General features: G+C 34.8%; 1 protein-coding gene across 2 annotated transcripts in view; it reads right to left on the reverse strand.

Annotated features, from left to right (window-relative positions):
- Positions 1 to 22,308, reverse strand: part of GRID1 (glutamate ionotropic receptor delta type subunit 1) — a 664,127-nt gene that overhangs the window by 95,394 nt on the left and 546,425 nt on the right. For both annotated transcript variants that reach the window (XM_039872286.1, XM_039872287.1), the window contains exons 10-12: positions 21,455 to 21,652; positions 17,983 to 18,307; positions 16,678 to 16,816 (exon numbers count right to left, since the gene is read on the reverse strand). In XM_039872286.1, the coding sequence (XP_039728220.1) occupies positions 16,678 to 16,816; positions 17,983 to 18,307; positions 21,455 to 21,652 (662 nt within the window). The remainder of the gene's footprint in view (positions 1 to 16,677; positions 16,817 to 17,982; positions 18,308 to 21,454; positions 21,653 to 22,308) is intronic.

Genomic DNA, 22,308 nt, shown 5'->3' on the forward strand with positions numbered 1-22,308 from the left:
GTTTTACATCTAAGTTCATTTCATGAGGGACATTGGTCAATAACTTTATTTTTTTATAATATCTTTTTAAGCTTCTATTATTAGGGTTATGCCAGTTTCCTTAAATAAATTTAAAAACATTTTTCTCTTCTATTTTCTGAAAGAATTGACAATCAGTGTTATTTCTTTAAATGTTGGATAGCAGTGAAGGCATCGAGGCCTGAAATTTCATTTGCGGCAAGGCTTACAAATTCAATATCTTTAAAATATATATACATTCAGATTTTCTTTTTAAATCAGATTTTATATGTTGCAATTTAAAGAAATTTATCCATTTCATCTAAGTTATTATTGAATATATTGGCATGAATTTGTTTGTAATATTTTCTTATTATCCTTTTAATGCCTAAAGAGCTATAACATAATGCCCATTTTCATTCCTGAGACTGGTCATTTCAGTTTTTTCTAAATTATTTTCCTTGATTAATCTTACTTAAGGTTTATCAACTTTATTAAATTTATCAAGCAATCAACTTTTAACTTTGCTAATTTTCTATTACACATATTCTATTTTTAAAAGTTACCTTGAGTTTAACTTGCTCTTATTTTTCTCTTTTTAAGGGAGAAATTAAGAATCATTAATTTAAGCTTTTTAAATTTCACACATCGGCATTGAAAGCTATAAACTTTCCTCTAAACACTATTTTAGCTGCATTCTACAAATTTTGAAATGTTGTATTTTCATTATCATTTAGTTAAAAATATTTTTTAGATTTGTTATTTTTCATTTGACCTATAGGTTTAGAATTATATTATTTAAATTTCATTGGGAATTTTCTATATTGTTTTAAACATGCTCTTTAACATTTTACTCTTTTGAAATTTAGTAAGATTCAACTCTATGGCCCATTGAATGATCTATCTTGGTAGATGTTCCATGAATACTTGAAAAACACGTATACTCTTCAATTGTTGGGTGTAGTGTTTTAGAAATATCAATTATGACAAGGACTGATTATGCTGTTTAGATCTTCTATAGCTTTACTGGTCTTTTATTTGTTATGTCAGTTTTTAATAGAATAAAGTTAAAATTTTGACTATTTTAGATTTTTCTATTTCTCCCATTATATTGGTCAGATTTTACCTCATAAACTTTGACATTTCATTATTAGATGCATACGATTTAAAATTATTGTTGTTTTAATGAAACTGTGCCTTTTATTTTTATGTAATGTCTCTCTTTATTCCTTGTAATACCCTATGGCATAAAGTCTACTTTGATATCAAGATAGCATTACAAGCTTTCTTACACTTATTGTTTTCATGGTATATATTTTCCCTTTCCTCTCAATCCACATGCACTTTTTACATTATTTTTTCCAGTTTTATGCTTGTTAATGATGGAAGGTCTAATCTGATATCTATTATTCCATCAGAGCATGTATCAGAAGTCCCATGTTCTTTTTTTATGAGTACCATTAACATGCACTGCCTTCCTTTTCCAGTTTGTGATGCCCCAAAGGCAGAAATACGTAGCTCTGTTAAAATGCATTTGTTATATGTGGCCAATCACTTCAGGGTATTGGAATTTTATAGATCATTTTTTTCCTAACCTGAGGCAGTGCTTTCCAAACTTTAATGTGAATAAACATTATTTGGAGAACTAATTAGATATAGATTCTAATACAATAGATCTGAGATAAGACGCCAATTTATGCCAGCAATGCTGCTCTGTGTGCCACACTTTGAATAACAAGGATCTATAGGACTTGCTAATTCACAGTTGTTCACATCTTCTATATCAGAGGTTACAAACTTGAATATCTTGAGGGTGGAAGGTCAGCATGTGAGAGTGTGAAGTTGGCAGGTATAATAAAACAGAAGATGGTAAGACCAGGGGCAACTTGAAGGGTGCTAGCACAACCAAGAACATTAAATTAAATATTTAAAACAATATGTTGCCAAAAAAGCTTGTGAAGTAAATTCAGATTATATTCAACCGTTTATGATTTCTGCTCAATGTCTTTATCTATATATCAGTATTTAAAATAGAATCCTCACACCCAAATTGGCAATGATCTATGTGTAAACAACCTTTACATTCAGACTGGAAAGAACAATTGATTCACCTTGGGTAGGCCATGACTTTTTAGATACAACACCAATAGCATGAGCAATAAAAAAATTGATAAGTTGGCTTTATTTGTCCAAATTGATAACCAGCCCTGCCTGGTTCATATTTTCTCCCATTTTTATCTACAAATATATCTTAAAACTGACATAAATCTCATTAAAACCCATATATATTTCTCTCTTTAAAAAACTGTTACGTATATACTAAATTTTTCTATAACAAGACTTTCTCTTATCAATATATAAACATCCATGTCTTTTTATGGCTTGATAGTTCATTTCTTGTTAGCACTGAAAAATAGTCCATTGTCTGGACACACCACAGTTTATTCATCCATTGACCTACTGAAGGACATCCTAGTTGCATCCACATTTTGGTAATTATAAATAAAGCTACTATAAAGATTAATGTCAAGGCTTTTGTGTTCATATGTGATTTCAATTTATTTTGGTGAATACCAAGAATAATGACTGCTGAGTCACATGGTAAAACTATATTGTTTTGTAAAAAGCTATCAAACTTTATTCTAAAATATCTGTACCATTTTGAATTACCACAAGCAATAAAAGAGCATTCTTGTTACTCCACATTCTCATTAGCATTTGATGGTGTTAATGTTTTGCTGGTTTACATTTTGCTATTCAATATTGTGGCTATTTTAATAGGTGTATAGTAGTATCTTATTTCTATTTTATTTTTTAATTGCTAAGTGTCATATAATGTTGTGCATCTTTTCATATTCTCGTTTGTCATGTGTATATCTTCTTTGGTAAGTTTCTGTTCACATATTTTGCTCTTTTATAATGGGTGGTTTGTTTTATTACTGTTCATTTTTAAGAGTTCTTTCTATATTTTGAATATTAATCCTTTATCTGATATGTATTTTACAAATATAATATTTTATCCCAATTTGTGACTGTCTTCTCAATTTCTTATCAGTGTCTTTGTCACAAAAGTTTTTAATTTTAATGAAGTCCAACTTATCAATTCATTACTGGTTTTTCTTTTGGTGTCATATCTAGGGAGTCATCAACAAACCCAAGGTCATCTAGACTTTGCCCTGAAAATGTATGTGTGAGCACTCACACAAAAAGCCACTTTCAAAAAAATTGAAAAGGTGTGATTTCAAACTCATTCTACAAAGCCAGCATTTCCCTGATAGCAAAAGTAGACATTACAAAAAAAAAAAAAAAAGAAAATTACAGATCAATATTCTTAATGAACATTTATGCAAAAATTCTCAACAGAATATTAGCAAACTGGATTCAACAATATATTAAAAGGTCTATATACCATGACCAGGTGGGATTTCTCCCAGGGATGTAAGGATGGTTCAACACCCATAAATCAATCAATAAGATACATTGCATTAACAAAATTAAGGATAAAAATTCTATGATTATTTCAATAGATGCAGAAAAAGCATCTGACAAAATTCAACATTATTTTATGATAAAGACTCACAAAAAAATTGTGAGAGAAGGAACATACCTCAACATAAGAAAGGCTATGACAAACCTACAGCTAATACCATACTCAGTAATGAAATCCAAAAGCATTTCCTCTAAGATCAGGGACAATACAGGATGGCCACTATCACCACTTACATTCAACATAGTACTGGAAGTTCTAGCCGCAACAACCAGACATGCAAAAGAAAAAGAAAAGGCATTTAAATCAGAAAGGGAGAAGTAAAATTTTCACTATTTGCAGATGACATAGTACCAGATATAGAAAACCCTAAAGAAGACAAAAAAAAAAAACTATTAGGATTAATAAATAAATTCAGTAAAGATGCAGGATACAAAATCAATATATAGAAATCTATTGCATTCATATACACCAATAATGAACAATCAGAAGGAAAAATTAAAAGAAGAATCCCACTTATACTTGCATCAAAAACAATAAAATACCTAGGAATAAATTTAACCAAAGAGGTGAAAGACCTGTACTCTGAAAAGTAAATGACATAGAAGAAAGAAATTGAAGCAGATACAAATAAATGGAAGAATATACCATGCTCAGAGATTAGAAAAATTAGTATTATAAAAATACCCTTATTACCTAAAGCAATTTATAGATTCAAAGCAATCCCTATTAAAAAACCAATGGCATTCTTCTCAGAACTAGAACAACTAATCCTAAAATTTATATGGAGCCAAAAGGTCCCTGAAGAGCCAAAGAAATCTTGAAAAAGAACAAACTAGGTAGTATCACGCTCCCTAATTTCAAACTATTTAATATGGTACTGACACAAAAACAGATACATAGATCAATGGAATACAATAGAGAGCCCAAAAAATAAATCTCCACTTATATGGTCAATTAATCTATGATAAAGGAGGCAAGGAGACACAATAGAGTAAAGACAGTCTCTTCAATAGTGGTGCTGGGAAAACTGAACAAACATATGCAAAAAAAAAAAAAAAGAAAGAAAGAAAGAAAAAGAAATTGGACCACTTTCTTACATTATATACAAAACAAAAAACAAAAACAAAAACAAAAACCTCAAAATGGATTAAAGACTTAAATGTAAGACCTAAAACTATTAAATTCCTAACAGAAATCATATGCAGTAAACTCTTTGACATCTTAGCAATATCTTTTTGGATATGTCTTTTCAGTCAAGGGCAAGAAAAGAAAAAACAAATAAATGACATTCAGATCAAGATAGTGGAATAGTCATTCCTCCTCTCATTCTCACATCAAAATTACAACTAAATTATAGAATAATCAACCTGGATACCATCTGAAGATGAGCTGAACAGAACTCCTATAACTAAGGATATGAAAGGAAGCCACATAGAGACTGGTAGGAGGGGCATAAATGGCAAATGGGCTGGTCCCACACCTACGTGTAGCAGTTGAAAATCAGAGGGATATCCTGGCTACAAAGATCACCCCCTGAGAAGCAAGGGGTCCCAGCCCCACACCAGGATCCCAAGCCTAGGCTCCAGTGCCAGGAAGAGGAGTCTTGACAACATCTGGGTGTAAAAATCAGCAGGAATTCTGACCAGGTGCGATGGAGGACTGATGAAAACACAGGCATCCACACACAGACTGATTCACTTACAAACACTCACTTTAAGCTCCAGCAAAGGAACAGCAGCTCGAAAGGCACAAGAGACATACGGAGAGAAACTGAATTATGTAGCTTCAGGGCAAGTGCTGAAGGGAAAGCTGCCATTTTTCCTGTGTTGAGCCCTCCCTCAACACAGACTGCAGGCACAGTGAGGCACCAACTCTGAATCTGCACTACCTAGTTGCCCCACCTTGGTGAATCCCTGAAACCCAGCCCCACTCAACTTTTACACCACCAGAGGCTCTTTCAGTGGCTCTGACTCATTAACAGTCACCCTCAGCCCATGCTGTAGACTTTCCTAAAACCTCTCAGAGGGGGTGGCTCACTTCAACATGTCCCATGTCTCTTGCTGAGCAGCCCTAGGCCTAGCACTGTGGCAGCTGGCCTCAGGACCCAGTGGGGCCTCTCCCATGTACATCCAGACCCAGCACAAGCAGCTACCAACCACAGCTCAAACTTTAGCTCTTACTAGGTGGCCCAAGGCTGGGCACAGGCAGTGGTGACCAGAACCCTCCTAAGAGGCCCCAGTACTAACACACCCTGTAGCTGGCTTCAGACCACAAAAGAACACAACCCAATGATCTCTAGAAATTTTGCATCAAAAGAGTGGTCCCAGTAGGCACCAGAGTCTTTCTGGAGCAATGCTCACTCTGTAGGGTCAGCCCTGACACAGCTATTCATTTGCTGTGGTTGTGTGCAACCCTCACAACTAGTCAGCCTGGGGGTCCATCCCACCCACTGCCAGTGGTAATCAAGGCTCATCTACAACAGGAGAGCACACAACCAATACAAGGGACACCCTTGGAGCACCCAGCTCAGGTGATCAAGGAGACTGCTGCCATTGGTCCCCATAAGACACTTACTACATAAGGCCATTCTGCCAAGACAGGGAGATGTAGCAGATCTACCTAATACATAGAAACAAACACAGAGAGGGAGCCAAAATGGGGAGATAAAAAAACATGTCTCAAATGAAAGAACAGGAAAAAACTCCAGAAAAAGAACAAAATGATATGGAAGCAAGCAATCTACCAAATACAGAGATCATAATACTGGTTATAAGAATGCTCAATGATCTCAGTGAGAACTTCAGCAAAGACATAGGAAACATAAAAATGAAGATAGGAAAAATGAAAAAGAAACAGTCAGAAATGAAGGATACAGTTACTGAAATAAATAATACATTAAATAGAATCAAGAGCAGATTAGATGAAGCACGGAATCAAATCAGTGATTTGGAAGACAAGGTAGCAGAAAACACCCAGGTGGAACAGCAAAAAGAGAATAACATTTTTTTTTAATGAGGAGAATTTAAGGGACCTCTGGTACAACCCCAAGTATGCTAAAATTCATATCATAAGGGTTCCAACAGAGAAGAGAGAAAGTAAGGGATTGAAAATCTATTTGAAGAAGTTATGATTGAAAACTTCTCTAACATGGTAAAGTCCAGAAAGCACAGAGAGTCTCAAATAAGATGAACCCAAAGAGGTCCATACCAAGACACATCATTATTAAAATGTCAAAGTTTAAAGACAAAGAAAGAATCGTATAAGTGTCTAAAGGAAAGCAGGTAGTTACCTACAAGGGAGCTCTCATAAGATTTTCAGCTGATTTCTCAACAGAAACTCTGGAGGCCAGAAGAAATTGTCATGAAATATTCAAAGCAATGAAAAGCAAGGATCTACATCAATATTACTCTATCCAGTAAGACTATCACTTAGAATTAAAAAAAAGATAAAGAGCCTCTCAGACAAGAAAAATCTAAAGAAGTTCATCACCACCAAACAAGTATTACAAGAAATGTTAAAGAGTCTTTAAGAAGAAAAAATAAAAAATATGAATAAGAAAATATCACAGAAAAAATTCTCACTGACAAAGGCAAACACTTAATAAAAGCTAGCTGTGAATCAACAAACACTAAAGTTGATAAAAGGTTAAAAGGTTAAATAGGAAGGTTGTGTATAATTACAATAGTAAATTAAGCAATACACACAAAAACACATGCAGAAAAGAAGTAAAAAATAATGATAAAAACATAAATATGAAGGGGGAAGTAAAAATGGTATGATTTTAGAACGCGTTCAAACTTAAGCAACAATCAAATTATAATAGACTGCTATAAACATAGCTTGGTATATATGAAGTACATGGTAACCATAAACCAAGAATCTATAGGAGATATACAAGAAATAATGAGAAAAGAACCTAAATACAACACTGCAGAAAATCATCAAAATACAAGAGAGCAAGAGAATAAAAAAGAAAAAGAATAACTATAAAAAAATCAAAAAATAAAATGGCAATAACCACACATCTATCAATAATCAATATAAATTGATTAAATGCTCCAATCAAAAGATGAATGAATAAAAAATATGTGATACACACATAATAGAATATTACTCAGTCATAAAAAAAGAATGAAATCTTACCATTTGTGACATAGGTGGACCTAGAGAGTATTATGTTAAGTGAAGTAAGTTATCCAAAGAAAGATGAATACCATATGATTTCACTTTTAAGATTCACTATAGAATCTTAAAAACAAAATAAATGAACAAACAAAATAGAAACAAATATATAGATACAGATGACAAACTAATGATTGCCAGATGGGAAGAGAGAAAGAGGCGGTATGATAAAGGTAAAGAGATTAAGAAGTACAAATTGGCAGTTACAAAATAGCCACAGGGATGTAAAGTATAGCTTAGGGAGTGTAGTTGATAATATTATAATAAAATATGGCACCAGGTAGGTGCAAGACTTATCAGAGGGATCAGTTTGTAAGTTGGATAAATGTCTAACCACTAGGCTGTATACCTGAAACATATATAACATTGAATTTCAACTGTAATTGAAAAATATTTTAAATTTTAAAAAAATGTATTATGAAGCCACAGTAATCAAAAGTGTGGTATTGGCATGAAGATAGACATACAAACCAATGAAAAAGAGTAGAGTAGCCAAAAATACTATCCCATATTTGGCCAAATATTGTCAACAAGGGTGCCAAGACAATTCAATGAGGAAATGATAGTTTTTTAATGGATGCTTTTGGAGAAATTGGATAAACTTATTATTAAAATTAATAATAAGTTTACTTAATACCATGTACAAAAATTAACTCAAAATAGATGAAAGACCTAAACCTAAAACTTAAAACTATAAAATACTCAGAAAAATATGTAGGAAACATTTCATGACATTGGATTTGGCAGTTTCTAAGATTTGACAACAAAAGCAATGGCAACCAAAAAAATAGATAATTTAAACTTCATCAAAATTAAAAACTTTTCTGTGTCCAAGGACACTATCAACAGAATGAAAAGCAATCTATGAAATGAAAGAAAATATTTGGAGATCATATATCTGATAAGAATTTAATATCCAGAATAATTTTTAAAAATTCATGCAACTCAATAACAACAACAAAAAGCAAAACTAAAAATGGGCAAAGTACTTTAATATATATTTCTCTAAAGAAGGTAAGCAAATGACCAATAAATACATGAAAAGATGCTCAACATCATTAATCATAAGGGAAATGAAAATCAAACCAAAATGAAATACCACTTCATACTCATTAGGACAGATATTATAAAAACAAAACAAAACAAAACAGAAAACAAGTGTTGGCAGGGATATGGAGAAAATGGAATCCTTGTGTTTTGCTGGTGGGAATGTGAGATGGTGCAGCTGCTGTGGAATATGGTAAGGTAGTTCCTCAAAAATATTAAACAGAGGACTACCATATAATTCAGCAATTCAGCTTCTGAGTATATACCCAAAAGTACTGAAAGCAGAAACTTGAACAGATATTTGTATACATGTGTGTAGCAGCATTATTAAATAATAGCCAAAAGATGGAAGCAACCCAAGTGTTTCTTGACTGCTGAATGGATTAAAAAATGTGGTCTATATATACAAAGAAATGTTATTCAGCTTTAAAAAGGAAGGAAACTCTGACACATACTCCAACACATATGAACCTTGAAGATATGCTAAGTAAAATAAGGAAGTCAGAAAAGGACAAAAAATGTACTATTTCACTTATACGCGGTCCCTACATAGTCAAATTCATAGAGACATGAAGTAGAATAGTGGTTTCCAGAGTCTGAGGTAGCAGGAAATGGTGAGTATTCTATAGATTTTCAGTTTGGCAAAATGAAGTATTCTAGAACAATGTGAATATACTTAATAACACTAAAATTTATACTTAAAAATGATTTAAATGATATAATGTATGGTATGTATATTATACCACAATTTAAAAGATAAAAGTTAAAAACAATAGATATTTTAATAATATATTTTATTATCTAAAGTTGTTTTTAAACAAATTGTAAAGTTTATTGAATGAGTAAAAAGCAACAGAAATAACAATTTAAAAACTAAATATAGAAGACTCTCCACTGAATAAATTGGAGGAAAAAAGTAATTACCTCCTAAAAAGAAAGGGATCAGACAGCTTCAGAAAGGAGTTGTTGGAGGCAGGGATGAAGTGCAACAGAATGATATAAGAAGAAATTTTTTTTTGTATACTTTTAAAATAAAGTTGGTATTAATCCAAACTAGATTCTTATAAACCAAGATGTTAATTGTAATGTCTAAGGGCAATAACTAGGATTATAACTCAAAAAGTATATAGTAAAAGAAATAACAAGGGAATTAAAATGGCATGCAAAATATCTAACAGAAAAAGAGGAAATAAGATACAAAAAAGATGTATGACATATAGAAAACAAATAGCAAAATGGCATAAGTGAGTTTTCCTTATCACTAATTACATTAAATACAAATTTATTAAAGTCTCCAATTAAAATGTAGAGACTGGTAAAACAGATTTAAAAAAAGATGTAATCCAACTATATGTTGTGGGGAAGTGACTCACTTTAGATTCAAAGACAAATAGATTAAGGGTAAAGGATGGAAAAAAATATTCTGTGTAAACAATAATCGAAAGAGAACTGAAGTGGCTATACAAATATCAGATAAATTAGGCTTTAAGGCAAAATTTTTGTGAGACAAAGAAAGATATTATATAATGATAAAGAGTCATTCAATAAGAATATATAACAATTACAAATATAAACATATATAGAGAGAGACCCAATATATATGAAGCAAAATTGATAAAATTGAAGGGAGAAAGAATCAGTTCTACAAAATAATTGGAGATTTCAATATCTCACTTTCAATAAAAGACAAAACAACTAGACAGAAGATCAGAAAGTAAATGGAAAAAACAAACACTACAAACCAACTAGACTTGAAGATACAATAGAAAATACGAATTGTCCTATAGATATGAATGATTAATTCATATTTAAAAGCTCCAAAAATACGATATCTCCACACTTAGATGGTTTCCCTGGAGAATTATTCTAAATGTTTAAAATTATTTTAAAGACAAATTAACACCAATTTTACATAATATATTCCAGAAAACAGAAAATGAGGGAAGACTTCTTAAATTATTTTGAATCCAGTTGTTACTCTGATATCAAAACCAACCAAAAACAATCCAAGAAATAAAAGTACGAATCAATATTACTAATGAATTTAGAATATCAGCCAAATCCAACAAAATATGAAAAGAATCATAAACCTTGAATAAGTGAGATTTATTCAAGATATACAACATTTGAAAAATTATCAGTGCAACTGACCATATTGATAGTTAAAGAAGGAAAATCATATGATCATGTCAATAATGCAAAAAATGCATTTGATAAAATTCAATATCCACTCATGATATCTATTTATTTTTATTTTTATTAAATTGATTTGGGTGACATTGGTTAATAAAATTATATAGGTTTCAAGTGTACAATTCAATAATACATCATCTGTATATTGCACTGAGTTCACCATCCAAAGTCAAATCTCCTTCCATCACCATATATTTGACTCCCTCTACCCTTATCTACCTCCTTCCCACCCCCTTTCCCTCTGGTAACCTAAACTGTTGTCTATGTGTATGAGTTTTTGTTAATTTGTCTCGTTTGTTTGTTCCTTTCAGTTTTGTATTCCACATATAAGTGAAATCATATGGTTCTTGACTTTTTCTGTCTGACTTATCTCGCTTACCATAATAATCTCAAGATCCATTCACGTTGTCACAAATGGCAGTATTTCATCTTTTCTGAGCCACTATGGAAAACACTACAAAGGTTCTTCAAAAAATTAAGAATAGAATTACCACATGACCCAGTAATGCTTCTTCTGAGTATTTACCCCCAAAATTTGAAAACATTTCTTTGTAAAGATATACGCAACCCAATGTTCATTGTAGCATTGTTCACAGCGGCCAAGATATGGAAACAACCAAATTCAATAGATGAGTGAATAAGGAAAATGTGATATATATATATATATATATATATATATATATATATATATATATATATATATATATATATATATACAATGGAATATTACTCTGCCATTCATGATATTCCTACCAAGTTATTAGCTATTGGTTTAATGCAATTACAGCTATAATTAATGCAATTCCTATCAAAATCTATCTAGAAAAGTTTTTTATAGATGTAGCCGAATTTATTTCAAAATTTATATGAAAAGGTGCAGGCCCTAGAATAATTAAAATAACTTTAACAAAGAAAAATAAAATGGAAGGACTTACTCTGCCCAATATTAATACTTACTTTGTAGCTACAGTAATCAGGACAGTGTGGTATTGGCAAAGACGTAGGCACATCAATGAAACTGAATAGAGAACTCAGAAATATACCCGCATAAATATGCCCAACTGATTTCTGACAAATTGCAAAAGCAACTAAATAAAGGAAAAATCGCCTTTTAAATAAATGGCACTGTATCAATTGAGCATCCACAGACAAATAAAAAAAAATAGAATTCAACCTAAACCTCATACCTTATACAAAAATTAACTCAAAATTGTAAAATGTAAAACTACAAAAGTTTTAGGGGAAAAAACATAAAAACAGGAGATAATCTTCAATGTATAGGGCTACACAAAGAGTTAGGCTTGACATCAAAATCATGATCCACAAAAGAATAAATTTGTAAATTAGACCTCATAAGAATTCAAATCTTTCTCTGTTAAACACCCTTTTAAGATGTTGAAAATGCAAACTACAGAGTGTGTTAAGAGGAATATTTGCAAAGCACATATTTGGCAAAGAACTAGTATTTAAAGTATATAAAAAATTTTCAAAACTCAACAGTAATAAACAATTCAATTAGAAAATGGGTAAAATACATAAATATATATTTCACCAAAAAGGATATACAGATAGCAGTAAGCACATGAAAAAGTGTTCAACATAATTAGTTATTAGGGAAATACAAATTAAAACCACATGAGATATCACTCCATACCATTAGAAAGGTAAAATAAAAAGTAATGATAACACTGAAGTCTGGCAAAAATGTAAAAGAAACTGAATCATTCCTACATCACTGGCAATAATGTGAAATAGTACAGTAAACCTGGAAAGCAGTTTGATAGTTTCTTATAAAACTCAACATGCAATTACCACACAAAACAGAGATTGCATTCCTGGATACAAATAAAAACATATGTTCACACAAAAACGTATACACAAATGTTCACAGTGGCTTTATTAATAATTGCCAAAAACTCTAAATAACCCAGATGTCCTTCGATGGCTGAAAGAAACTATGGTACATCACATACTACTGAGCAACAAAAAGCAATGAACTATTAATATAAATAACATTCCGATGAGTCTCTAGATAATTATGCTAACTGAAAAGCCAATTCCAAGAGGTACAATTTTATTTATATAACATATTTGAAATGACAAAAAAATTTAAATAGAGAACATGCTAGTGGTTTTCAGGGTTAAGAATAGGATTGGAGGGGAAGAACTGTGAAGGAGATGAGTGTGGTTATAAAAGGGCCACACAGGGGATCCTCATAGGGATATAATTGTTTATATATTTACTGTGATGACAGTTACACAAATCTATATGTGTAATTAGACTGTAGAGAACCAAATGTATGTTTGCAGGTACACCCACACACAGAGAGAAATAAGTACAAGGTACAAGAGGAGAAATCGGAACAGAATCAATAGTATTAATGTCAATACCCTGGTTCTGATATTTCACAAAATGTTACCATTGATGGAATCTGGTTAAGGATATTATGAGATCTCTCTACATTCTTTCTTATTTATTTATTTATTTTTATTTTTCAAAAATTTTAATTAGTTTCAAGTATACAGTACATTGGTTAGACATCTATATAGTTAGTAAAATGATCCCCCCAATTGCTCCTTCCCTCCCCTGACCCTCCACCTAGGCAATGTATTAATGCTAATTGCATTCCTTATACCATGCTTCCCATTCCCATGACCATCTGTCATCTACTAATTTGTATTTCTTTAACCTTTCACCCCATTCTCCCAGCCCCCAAACCCTCCTCCCCTCTGTACGTCACCAAACTGTCCACTTATTTGTGAGTCTGTTTTTGATTAGTTTGTTCTTTTTATTCCTTAAATTCCACATATAAGTGAAATCATATAGTGTTTCTCTCCTCGGTCTGACTTAAATACCTTCTAGGTTCATCACAGCAATATCTTTTTCCATTCCCTTCCTTTTCATATGTAGGGGTCTTGTTTTCTTATTCTTTTAGCCACTCCATCCCTTGGTTGGAGCACTTAATTCTTTTCTATTTAAGGTACTTATTGATAGGAATGTAGTTACCATTCTTTATTCCTGTTTTTGATACATGGTTTTTCTTTTCTTAAAGAAGTCCCTCCAACATTTCCTGTAAATCTAGCTTGGTGGTGATAAATTCCTTTAGTTTATTTTTGTCTGGGAAGCTCTTTATCTGTCCTTCAACTCTAAATGATAGTTTTGCTGAATAAATTATTCTTGGTTGTATATCCTGGGTCTTCATTCTTTTGAATATTTTTTGCCAAGATCTTCTGTCCCGCATAGTATCTCTTGAGAAATCAGCTGTCAGTCGTATGGGTGTTTCCTTATATATAATTATTTATTTTTTTCTTGGTGCTTTAAATTGTTTCTTTGTATTTAACCTTTGGCATTTTAATTATGGTGTGTCTTGATGTGGGCCTCTTTAAATCCCTGATTTTTGGAATCCTCTGAGCTTCCTGAGATTGTATGTCCATTTTCTTCACCAGGGTAGGGAAGTTTTCCATCATTATTTCTTCAAACAGCTGTTCAACATTTTGATTTTCTTCACTTACACCGATCAGACGAATATTTGGAGCCTTAATAGTATCCCATATCCTCCTTAAATCATTTTTATAGTCTTGGCCTCTTTTTTCTTGCCATTCTGTTTGAGTGTCCTGATTGTCTTTCCTGTCCTCTAGATAGGGTATGTGATCCTCTTCTTTATTCACTTTGTTTATTCCATTTAATATACTTCTCATCTCAGATAATGTGTTCTCCATTTCAGACTGGTTCCCTCTTATAATCTCCATCTCCATTTTTATCTCTTTGTTGTAGTTCTCTACATTTCCCAAAAGTTCATTGAGCATCTTTATAACCAATGTTTTGAACTCTGCATCTGTTAGATTACTTGACTCCATTATATCTGGATCTCTGCTCTGTTCTCTCATATGATTTCTGCTTCTTTGTCTTCCCATTTTGGCTGTCTTTCCGTGTCTGTTTCTATATACTAAGCAAAGCTCCTAAGTCTCCCAGCCTTATTAGTGTGAATTTGTGAAGTAGGTGTCCAGTGGCACAGTCCTGAGAGGGGTTCAGCTGCAGGCCAAATTTAGCCCAAGCCTCTATCCCTCTGGGGCCACCTGTCAAGATTCAGCAATCCCCAGATGCTGTGCTTACAGTTGCCTCAAAAGGCCACACCAGAAACCAAGGCCAGCTGCCTCCAGTGTGAGTGTAGGTGCTGCTTAGCAAGGCGCATCTGACTCGCTGAGGATATACCTGGATGTGGCTTGGGTGGGGCCTGGGTTGGGGGAGGCGGGGTTTCAGGGAATCTTCTGGGCGAAGCGACCTCTATTATCCAGTTTGATGATGACAGGGGTATGGTGGCACTGTGTCTGCACACTGGGAGTGGGGAGGGCTCTACAGGGAACAATGGATACTGCCAGCACTTCTGTACCAAGCCTTGACCCTCACTCTGACAATATCTCCTTGTAAGTCCCTCATGCCCCCTGTGTGCAGCCAACTGGGCGTTGGTGCTCAGAATGAGCAGGTTCGTCACCGTGAAAATCCACTGCGGACGTGGCCCCTTTAAGAGGCTTATGCTGCTGCTGCTGCTGCTGCTGCAACCTCTGTCTCACTCAGCCGCTGGAGACCCGGCAGCCCCGTGACCTCTCCCTGTCCTACCTTCTGCCATTGCAGAGTGCTTTCTTGGATTTCTCCCTAGCTGTATGGCTTGTTCATCTAGATCCCAAGTGATTCTTCTTTGCTGGTGCTCCTTGTTTCCATCACAACTTTGATTTGGTCACCAGAAGGAAGAACAGATCCTCTAACATTTACGCGATTTTTTCTCCTCCCTCTACATTATTTCTTACAACCACACATAAATTTGTAATTTCCTCAATAAGAATGTCAACTAAAAAAATTCTAGAGAATATCATACTAAATTTTGAATCTAAGTCAAGGAGTCTGAACTCTTTTAAGTGGCAATTGGGAACCATAGAACCTGGTTGAGAATGGATGACTTGATTAGTGCTGTGGATCAAAAGAATCAATATGATGATAGTGAGTATGATGAATTAAAGGAGAAATTACTAAAAGCAGAAACACAGAAAGCCATAACCAGGAATCAAGCAAGAAACGATACTGAAACCTATGTACTCAAGAAAGTGTATAATACATGTATGCCTTTAGTCACTTCAGCAATCACGTGTATACCATACATTCACTTTGTCCAAGTTCTTTGGTAATTTACACAGCGTGTGGAAATCTGATCATAAAACAAAGCATTTCCAAGTTATTTCACTGTGTTCAACTAATTCTTTTATGTCATTTTTTAAATAATTTGGTAAAAAAACATTTTAGTCCTTGGTTTCAATATTTTTATAATTTTATAAATATAAGTGAATAATCATTATGATAATTGGCATGTTCTTAAAAATAATTTTAAGGTGTTTAAAGTTTTGAAAATTATATTAGACTTGTGGTTTTAATTAATTTTAATTGAATGTTTAGAAAGTTTTGATTAAGTTTGTAATCAATGTTTAAATGTCTGAAGATATTTAATTTGTTAATTTTTAATGTTTTGATTTGTCTAAGCATTTAAATGTTCAGAGAAATATTATTTAATGAATTTATACATTTACTTACATGAAATAAAATACAACAGTAGTAAAGCTCTTCATGCATTAAAGATTATGATCATCAAACTGTAGATCTAGGATCTAAGTCTATCTCTGCCTCCACAACACCAGGCTGTCCCAGGCAAGTTTGCATCCTCTCTGTATAGCCTCTCGGAGCTGAATGGTTCTAGTTCTGGAAGAAGGAACTGTCTTACCTTATGGGGTTGTCCATCCTGGATACTGTGAGGAAGGCAGCAAGATTGGCGGTGTAAGAGGAGCACACGATGAGGGTGAAAAGCCACCAGCTGCCCATCACGATACGCATGGCCATGGAGTTCACTGAGGATTCACCACCTACAGGAGGCAGGCAAAGTAGATTGGGCCTGGGCTTTCGCTCTCACTCCCATCCCCACGGAAATGCTCCAGGCATAGGTAACCTCCACTAGTGATGGGTTGAGGAGCAGAGATATGACTATCAGCTTATTACAGGGGACTGTGACAAGATCACCAATCTTGGAAAGGAATGGAGGGCCACAAAATACAGAAAGCCAGGACTGATCTTTAACTGATGTGATGTTTGTTAAAATGCCAAAATAAAATTCTGAATATCAAAATCTTCCAGTTAGAAGAATACTTCACTGTGTTGAGAACTTCCAGGGCTGCAATTTGGTTGATGTAAGGACCCTTTACAATTTCAGATTCACATAGAGTAGTCTCAGGAATTTTATAAATATAGAATTACCTCTTACCTGGAGGGTTCCCTAGCTTTCTTTTAAACCTCAGAAATAAGATGTACCGTATCATTTTTATTAATATTCAGCCCTCACTAGATGACTTTTTTCCTAGGATTTTCAGAAATCATTGCATGTGACTTTTAATCAGAAGCTGCCTCTTTGGGGTCAATTTTTTTTCCTTGGTCCCTTATATGGTAGCAGAAAAAAGCTTCTCACTGACTATTCTTATGTAACCTCGCAAACAGGTGACACATGTTTGCCATGGTGTAAACTGGGTCAAGACTCATATTAGGAACTTTCAATTTGTTATTTCTAGTCAAAACTGCACAATCCTGTAACTCTCCATACACTATCCAGACTTCTCAGAAATAGGAGATTTTGTATCTCAATAATGGCTGGAGTAGTGCTTAGAAGATTGCAAAACAATTGCGAATTTTTTTCCCAATTAAGACTTCAAATTTAAGTAAGATTCAGTTTCACTTGACAACTCCATCTGCATAGCAATCAATCTAATGTGGGAAGGGAAGAAAGTGCAAAGCAGAACTACAAAGTTAATTTTATCTAAAGTGGAGAATCAGGATTTGAAGTTCTTTGTTATCGTTTCATTTAATTTTTATCTGATGTTAGTCAGAGAAATTGGGTGCAGCATAATACTAGTACTATCCTGGAGATTAAATAAAATTGCATTTAAAATGACTTTGGCAACATGTATCTAAGAACTTGGCCAATGGCTAAGGTCTTCCAGGCCCCTGGGGCTATTCCAACATCAAGAAACCAGGAAGGTACCTTGCTGTACAAAGGCTCCATAGACAATCCAGATGGCACTGTGCAAGGTGGCAGACGTGGATGGTCGGGGCTGGGCAGCATTCTGAGCCCTCACAGCCTGTATCCGGTTCAACACAAATATCAGCACACCTACCACAGGGATGGTTGCTGCAATGCAGGCCCAGACCGCAAAATCAAATGGAGCAAAAAGAGAGAAGATGCTGATTTTCTCCTCGGGCTTCTTGATTAAGATCCCCACTGAATAGTCCATGTACCGCTTGCTGAAGTCCACAACGCTCTCCCTCTCCGGGGTGATGGTAATGGCTGAGATGGCCAAGTCTGCTCTCTGAAAAACAAAACTATCTCATCAGATGACAGTTTTCAATGAACTGCTGGGTTCCGTCCTGGGTCAAGGTCTGCTCTCGCCTTTGAGTTGTTCTGTTCATAGGAAATAGATTTGAGAGTTGAAACCCTGTAACCCTGAATATTGTAAGGAAAATCCAACACTAAGTTGTCTGTTATTACCTCATCACCTTGCAAATTTCTCTCCTAAACCCGAAGAACTTCTGGAACTCTTTTTCTGGAGAAAAGAAGTCTATAATTTGTAGCATTTCCCACATAAATTGTAGCATTTCTTCACTTTCTTATTGTTTCTCCTATCAAACTTTAGCAATCTCCTTTCTTATGCTGGTATTTCTCTCTTACCCCCACCCCCACCACAACACACACCAAGAAGTCTTGACTATCTTTTTCTAGGCTTATCTGTATCCTTCCTATACTTTATGGCCAAAGAGACTCCATTTTTCTGTCAAGCTGTTTAAACTCCATTAGCATACACTGACATTTCTCTTTAGAAATTGTACAGTGAGTTATATAACTACCTTGGATCTCATTAATGTTTCAGTACTTGATTGTTTTATATGCAGACTCTATGTCAGAGAATAATATCCACCAAGAAAAAAGGGTTTCTCTACTTCTTTTGATCTTCCACCTCCCTTAACTCAGGGTTGATTCTTCGTGTAGTAATGCCATGTTGTGAGGGACTCTATGGGCAGACTGTACTGCAACTTTAAAAGTACCACCCAGGATTTTTGCTTTCTAAGATGGGCTTAATTTTAAAATAATCAATGATCCTCATTAAGATAGAACTAGACTGAGATAAAGCTGCCCAAACCAGTAGAGGTCAGGATCCTTATACCTAGATGAATGATGACAGGCAATCATGGGCCTAGAGTATCCACTTCAACCACAAGAGCACTAAAACGTACAGTGGTCATCTGGTTCTTGGCTCTTGGGCATTGAAATAGGAGACATCTTCAGAATTAGGTTTAGTTTAGAATGACCAATTATGACAATGGATCCAACTTATATATTAAAATTAGAGAAACATACATAGAAAGATTTTATTAGGTTTAATATGTGCGCTAGAGAGGAAAATATACTGATGTCATAAACTGAAATCTAACAAAGTTTCTAGAATAAAGAGAAAAAATATTGTAGGTGATGATGTTGGTGCTCTGTTACACTTGTCACATTTGCATCTCTGGCTTTTGCCTTTGCCTCTTTTAGAATAAACCCGGGATCCAGGTTTTTTTTTTTTGGATTTTTTTTTGTTTTTGTTTGTTTTTTAGGATTTAGAGAATTTGGAGCATACTTAAGGACTAGTGGAGCAGGGTGGGTTTACAATACAGGATGGAGAAAACTATATGAAGCCAGGTCCAGAGGAGGCACATGGGAATCAACACAGGTGGAGGGGTGACCTGTAACAAGAAGAAAAACACTCCCTCCTCTGAACTGGGGGTCAGGGCCCATATCTGCAGATGTGAATTTTACAGGAAATTGAAGTAAATTTCAATTTCAGAAGTCTCCATATCTTTCCATAATATAAGACCATAATCTTTTTTTTTTTTAATTGAGGATAGAAGGTTATTACGTTGCTTGAGGAGAAAGGTAAACAAAGACAAGTCAAGGACCTCAGGCTGTCATGAAGGCCCAGCTGAAGTTGGAGTCAGACATTGTTCCTACATCCATCTGGACATATTTGTGATTTTCTTCACTAATTGTATGCATCCACCTGAATGTCAGAGTCAGAGGATAGATAATAGAATCAAGTCAGTGTTTGGCTGCAACAAGAAATCAAAAACACAGAAAATCACAAGGGATGAAGGGAATCACAGGGGTTTGTTTGGTCAATCATGAAGGGCACACCAGTCAGGGAAAAGTGTAGCATCTGAAGAGCACTGAAACTTTAGAGGAAGATGAATTACAAATCCATATGCTAAATGGAAAGGGCCAGACACAAAGCCCACATATTATATGACTCTTTTTATACTGAATGTTCAAAAAAGCAAATCTGTAGAGATAGAAAGTAGATTGACGGTTGTCTAGGGCTTCAGTTGAGAATAGGATTAACTGTAAATGCATATGAGAGATCTCATTGGGGTGATGGAAGTATTCTAAAACTAAATTATGGAGATGGTTACACAACTCACTAGATTTTCTAAAAATCACTGAACCATATATCTAAAATGGGTGAATTTTATAGTACATAAATTATACTATGATAGTTTTTTTAAAGCCTGGTAGAAATTGGAGAGCTGTGGGCCTCTTGTCTACCTTTATGGATTTATAAAGCAAAGGACCTGTGTTTTAGAAGCAAAGGCCCAAAAGACCCAGAAGGACAATAGGTTGTAGTCATGGAATGGGAGAATGACAGCAAAAAATAAGATGCTAACACGATGCATAGATGCAGGTACTGGTGTGGAGAAAAAGCAAAGATCACTGGAGATGAGTGGGTCAAAGACTAGGATCCCAGAGTCTTCCATAGGCATCAGAACATCAAGTTTGCTGACAACAGCAACCCTGGAGAAGGAGGGCTTGAGTCAGATGCTACCATCGTAAATGGTTGTGAGGTCATGGGATGACAGGGGCAAGAATTGGGACACAGCAAATTGGCCTCATATCATGAATCTCAGTGAAGATTCAGGTTCTAAAGGAGGAAGGAAGGGTAATGATTTGAAATTAGTATGAAGAGCTGAGGAACACAATATCAACTACACATGATGATGCAGATACATGCACACACACATACACACACACACATAAACACACCACAGTGGGTCATGAGAGGAGAGCAAAGTAAGCACTCACCAGTATCCCCTGCTCCAGCAAGGAATAGGTTCCTATTTCAGCCCAAATGTGGTGGTGGGTTTCATGAAGGGTATATTACAGAGGGTGCACAGTGCATAGACTTCAAAGGAATAAGAGTATAAGGTACAGAAGGAAAACATAGAGTGCCAGGGAATGAGAAAATAGAAGAGCAGAAATGGGTATGGAGAGGTGTTGAGAAAGAAAAGCTTTAGTGTGTGGAGAGTGGTAACTACAGTCTATTTATCTGGTCCCAAGGTTCCGACTACATAATGGGCCAAATTTAGATATCCCCCCAGAGCCAGACTAGAGTGGCTCTCCCTGTGGACTGGCTTTTGGGACCTACCTTGCTGATGAGCTCCCCGATCATCCCGTTCCAGGAGGTGTTATGGAGTTGGTGACCATACCTGCCGTCAGGGGCCTGGTAAATCTCATATTTGAAGCCCAGAGCCTTGGCCAGTGCATCCAGGACATCGATAGAGAACCCTTTGTAGCGCTTGGGTTGTCCAAGGATGTTCTCAGCCACCATCACAAAAGGCTCTTCCTGAGGACAACAGAATGAACGTTCTTCAATTAAATAACAAATTCATTAGCATATATCTTTCCAGGGTATTGTTAGAGAGATTAATCTGATGGATTTAACTTTAGAATGTTTGTGAACATGTACATGTATTTACTCAATTTAGGCCTGGACTCTAAACATCTTCACCCTTTCTTAAAGCAGTTTATGAACACTCAGGCTACAGTGCACAGAAAGATCCTTCCAACCAGCATGTCAGTGGAAGAACAGAGAGTTACTTGTCCTATGTTATGTTATCCCAGGCTCTGCCCAGAACTCTGTCTCCCAGAATAACATTGTTTATTTTCATTCCTCTATTTGTGACATTCAGGACTCTGTCCTTAGGAAATGCCATAATTCTTCAGGACCCACATAAGAAATGTGGATATTTCTCATCCAAGATAATAAATGACAATAAAGTTCTTTGATGTCAGATTAAGAGAAGTATTGCATCTATCAGGCTGTACTAAAAATTGGATGCTGATTAATGGGCCAATACCATATCATAGGTCAAAGGATAAGATTAAATCCCAAGTTCCAACTCCAAAGCTATCTCATGCTCACAGTCTCGTATTTTGTGCTATGTCACATGTGTTCCTGTAGGGCATGTGGCCATCTGGAAAACACCTCACACTTCCCCA

This window comes from Pteropus medius, unplaced genomic scaffold, assembly GCF_902729225.1.
Source record: "Pteropus medius unplaced genomic scaffold, Ma_sr-lr_union100, whole genome shotgun sequence".
Classification (NCBI taxonomy): domain Eukaryota; kingdom Metazoa; phylum Chordata; class Mammalia; order Chiroptera; family Pteropodidae; genus Pteropus; species Pteropus medius.